Source organism: Talpa occidentalis, unplaced genomic scaffold, assembly GCF_014898055.3.
Source record: "Talpa occidentalis isolate TD23 unplaced genomic scaffold, MPIMG_talOcc4v2.1 talOcc4.3, whole genome shotgun sequence".
In the NCBI taxonomy this organism is placed as follows: Eukaryota; Metazoa; Chordata; class Mammalia; order Eulipotyphla; family Talpidae; genus Talpa; species Talpa occidentalis.
Genome location: NW_023603184.1, coordinates 3,273,526 through 3,278,416, shown reverse-complemented (window position 1 = coordinate 3,278,416; position 4,891 = coordinate 3,273,526). Strand labels below are relative to the sequence as shown.

The window sequence follows — 4,891 nt, the reverse complement described above, 5'->3', positions numbered from 1 at the left end:
CCCAAATAATTCCATTTTAAGCAGCCTTGACTTAGTCTCTGCCTTTCAAATGCCCTTTTTTCTTTGTCCCACCTCCTACTTCCTTACTTTCATTTTCTTTGTTCTGTAATGTATTATTTTGTTATTGCTATTGTTCTGTTATTGTCATTTGCATATTATCAAGTTTTGTCTCATTTCTCTACCTCTATTTCATAGCTATTGTCTAGTATTCTTTCTTTTCATTGTGTTCTTTTGCCACAGTTTCTCCATCCTTCAGTTCTTTATTTGGATTGATTGTATATTTGACTGGATTTCACTGTAAACATTATTTTTCTTCTTCTACTTCTCACTGGCATTGTTTCATTGAGTTCTTGCATATATGTTTTTATATTTGAATAAGCACATTATTCTTGGATTACACCTTATTGTTAGAGAACCATGTAGTTATTTCTCCATTGTCTTTCTGTTGTGTAGTATGTGAAGAAAGCTGTCAGCATGATTATTTCCCATTGTAGGTAATTTACACTTTCTGATTGGATGTCAGTGTTTTCCTTTATCCTTGATGTTATATTTGGGACTATGATTTTATATTCAATAAAATCCAGGGTGTGTTTTCAAAAAAAATGTTGAGGCTTGTAACATTCTAAACCAAGAGTTTTATGTTTGCATTTTGATTGTCAAGTTTTTCATACAACTTTAATGAAAAGTTATTCTTAGATTCCCTTATATCTTTTAACTGATTCATCCACATCAAAAGAAAGGCTAGATTTGGATATCCTAGCATATACATAACGATGTTCTTTTCTGAGTTCTATTTTGAAACCACAACATTCATGATTTTTTCCCTTTCATGAGTAATACATATCTAATATAAATTCTTTAATCCATTACTTTGTTCAGAACATAAAATATACCAATTAACACTGAAAATTCTGAAATCTATTTTCTTTTGTAACAGTTGTTCTCCGATTATTTTGGGGGGGTAGTTTTGTCAGTTGTAAAAGTTAGAATCATACGTTTTTACACTGCATATACTTCTCACGGATTTTATTTATTTTGCCTTGATGTAGGAATGTCAATCCATATTGTTATTCTCACTTAGCAGTTAAAGGAGACACAGGTAGAATAAGTTGCTAAGTGCTAACGTCAATAGTTCTAACAGGATCAATGAGGCTGCACGGTCCTCTTCATGACCATTAGATCAGGGGTCATCCTGTACACATATTCCCTCAATGGCATAATTGAAAAAAAAAAAATTACTACAGCCAACAGTCTGCAGGAAACCATGATTTTGCTGTGAAAGAAACTTAATTTTGTTTTCAGTTCAAGAATAAATGTTTAGTTGCATTAGAAATATGTAATGTTCATGTGTGATTGTGGCTTTACACATAAGCCATATGTAGCATATGAAAAGAACAGTCTTGTTTCAAGTCAAATAGGCAGAGAAGAGGTAAGTTCCCAATCTTTTATAAACAGAAAATCTTGGCATTTGTTTTGTTTGGAGTGTAGACAATGTGGCAGCCATCAAGAGCACTGGGATGGTGTTTGATACAAATCCATATCTTAGGTTGTTACTTAACATCATAATTATTTTGCTACAATTTGTAGAACCTTCCAAATTTTCTGTCTCATAATGTAAAATGAACAACACAACAGTAATTAGTGGGCTATTGTGAGTTAAATACATACAAAATATTTGGAAGATTTACAAACACAAAATATGTCTCATTCTATAGCATCTGATAAAAAAATGATGGCCTTAATGGAAAAAAGATATAAAAGATTAAGACTCTAATAAATACCATGTGGCCCATATTATTTCAATGTATGAAATATTCCAAAACTCAAAATTTCGTTTGAAGATGCCTATGTTCTGTATCATTTCAGATGAACTGACTTTCTGTACTATGCTCTGGAGTCACCTCAACCTCATGGAAAATCAGAACAATGTCACAGAATTTGTTTTCATAGGGCTGTGGGAAAATAAACAAATAGAGCTCATTTTTCTGTTTTTATTCCTGCTCTGTTACCTGGCTGTCTTGATGGGGAACTTCATCATCCTATTCACTATCACTTGCAGCCATCTAATCCAACAGCCCATGTATTACTTTCTCTGCCACCTTTCCTTCATGGACCTCTGCTACACCTCCACCGTGATCCCCAGGCTAATCCGGGACCTAGCTGCAGCAAGAAAAAACATCTCCTATAACAACTGCATGGCCCAGCTCTTCACTTCCCACTTGTTGGCAGGTGTGGAAATATTCATCTTAGTGTCCATGGCTTTTGACCGCTACGTGGCCATAGTCAAGCCCCTGCACTACATGGTGATCATGAACCGGCACAGGTGTAACCTGTTGATTGTCATGGCCTGGATTGTGGGTTTCTGGCATGCTATCGCTCTCCTGCTTGTGATTCTGCATTTGCCTTTCTGTGGCCCTAATCAGATAGATCACTACATATGTGACGTGAAGCCTCTGTTGAAATTGGTATGTAAAGATATTCGTGTTGTTAATATCTTAATGATTGCAAATTCAGGGATCGTGGTGGTTGTGGTTTTCGTGGTGCTAGTAGTTTCTTACATACTCATACTATATCATCTGAGGACACACTCCTCCGCAGGGCGGCGAAAAGCTCTCTCAACCTGTAGTTCTCATATAATGGTTGTGGTTTTATTCTTTGTGCCCTGTATCTATATCTATATTCTACCTCCAGGGAGTGAGAACAAGGATAAGGAAATCTCAGTGTTTTACACTGTGATTGCCCCCATGCTTAATCCTCTCATCTATACCCTGAGAAATGTGGAGATGAAAATCACCATTCAAAAGATATGGTCTAAGACAACACATGCAGAATTTAAGTAAATCGGATGTTATGCATTATGTTTTCATTCTTGTGTATATAGGGCATTTGTCATTTGGGATGTTACAGAGAGCATGTAAACCTAAGATCTAAATGACTGAGGACAATCTATGTTCCAAGAAGCAAGTAGCTGTCATTCAGATTCCAGTCTGTACTTCTAAGGGTTCAACTACTTCAGTTAGTGCTTGAATTTGAGGAATGTGGACATGCCCTTCTAAACCACTTTTCTGATCTTATCACTATCACTGTCCTCTCCAAAAAAATTATATGGAATCCTATTTCCTTTCGATGAAATCCTATCTTTCCATTTATAATCAAATATTTCCTTAAATCAGTTCAAGATAAATTTGCTAATCTCAGAAATTTATTTAGTAGAAAACATTGTGTTGTGATGAAAGACCCATGTTAGGAGGACATGGGTGATTATTGACTCTATGTCTTCATCTCTCTGAATATCTAAGAGATAGTACATAATAAAGTGGCCAATACAATATGGTGATTAACACATTTGAAGTTTTAGCATAGCATATTGCAACCAGAAATTTGTGGTAGGTCATTTTCTTCTCCCTTCCAATTTTTCCTTTGTTTTCTTCTGTTTGGACACTCTCTTGCAGCTACACTGGATCAATCTACAGTCTTCAAAATTCTTTAAAATCTCTCTTCTCTATGACTTTATTTGTGCCTGTGTGTGTATGATAATTAGTGTGTGTGTGTGTGTGTGTGTATTTGGAGTATTTGTATGTTAAAGGAAATATCCCTTCAGAAGGAATGCTACACAAACAAAAACAAAAAGGCCTTTAAATCATTTTTTCCCCCTGTGGTCTATAAGTTGTTATTGGCAAAATGATTGGCAATATAGTTATTACATAGTAAATACATAAATATATATATATGTTTAACAAAAATTTGCTATTTGCTTGCCAGGTATTCCTTCTAGGATCCCCTTTCTAGATAAGTAGGTTTGTCTAATAATCATCAAATATATCTGACAGGTAAATGCATTGAAGAATTTGACAAGTTCTTTTGCTCAGCATGTGGATGTAAACACAGAATATTTAATAAATATTTGTGCTTGTAAATGTGTTATGAAATTCCTTTCTCTCCATTTATATCAGGATTCATGCTAATTTAAAACCCACTCTTATTAATTTCATTAGTGGATATCTTTATGCTGCTAATGAATGCTCATATTACACAGGCATGTTATTTAAACCTTCAGATATAACAATACTGGAAGCAAGTTTGAAGCTGAAGATGAGGTCTAAAGGAAAGTTTAGAATCAAAACTGGCTCTGAGATAGACAGTTCTATTTGACTTCCTGTTTCAGTCTCATTCTCCCTATAACTCACCCTTATTCTTAACACCATCTCTGTCTAAAGGCATCTATTGAGAGTGATGGTTTGGACCATTTTAGTCTATTCTAATATTCTCTTCAACACTTGGGAGATCTAAGCCACATATTATATATATTTCAAGGAAATGTTATTTTCCACTTATTCATTCAAATAAAGAAGCTATAATTGGATATAATTAAATTCAGCTCTGATCAAACTTAGATTTTTTTAGATCTTATTTTGACTCATTGCCACTAGGCATTTTAGCAGATAAGACATTCCAGAATGCTTGATCTGTCCAATTTGTTGAGACACTTGCCCCATATTCTCTATCCAAGTTGGGACATCTTGTAAGAAGACTGACCTTAGAGTTTGGGGTTTCTAACCCTGAAATGACTGTATAATCTCAAGTTTAATGATCACTTATATTTATTAAAAATAAATTACTTGAGCTTTGTTTGATAATCTGCTCTTTGAAATTGGTTTGCAAACAGGTCTGAATGTTCTAAGTGAGGATCAAATGTTCATGCAATGTATTATATCTCTAAGACCAGGTATGATTCCATGGCTGATGATGCTGTACTTGTGAACTGATCGTACTTTGTACAAAATGTAACACAAAATTAATATGATGGATAAACTTGAGAAATGATCAAAGTATGCCATAGAAGATAAATAAGAGATTAAAAATGTGTAAGAATGTGTTTGGATACATACAA

General features: G+C 34.4%; 1 protein-coding gene across 1 annotated transcript; it reads left to right on the top strand.

Moving 5' to 3' along the window:
* Positions 1-1,910: 1,910 nt before the first annotated feature.
* LOC119254467 (olfactory receptor 4P4-like) lies at positions 1,911-2,840 on the top strand. The gene has a single exon (XM_037521567.1). The coding sequence runs from the start codon at positions 1,911-1,913 to the stop codon at positions 2,838-2,840; it is 930 nt and encodes a 309-aa protein (XP_037377464.1).
* Positions 2,841-4,891: the final 2,051 nt, after the last annotated feature.

Excerpts from the sequence above, each read along its gene's own strand:
- LOC119254467 (XM_037521567.1), top strand. The coding sequence starts at position 1,911 with ATGGAAAATCAGAACAATGTCACAGAATTTGTTTTCATAGGGCTGTGG.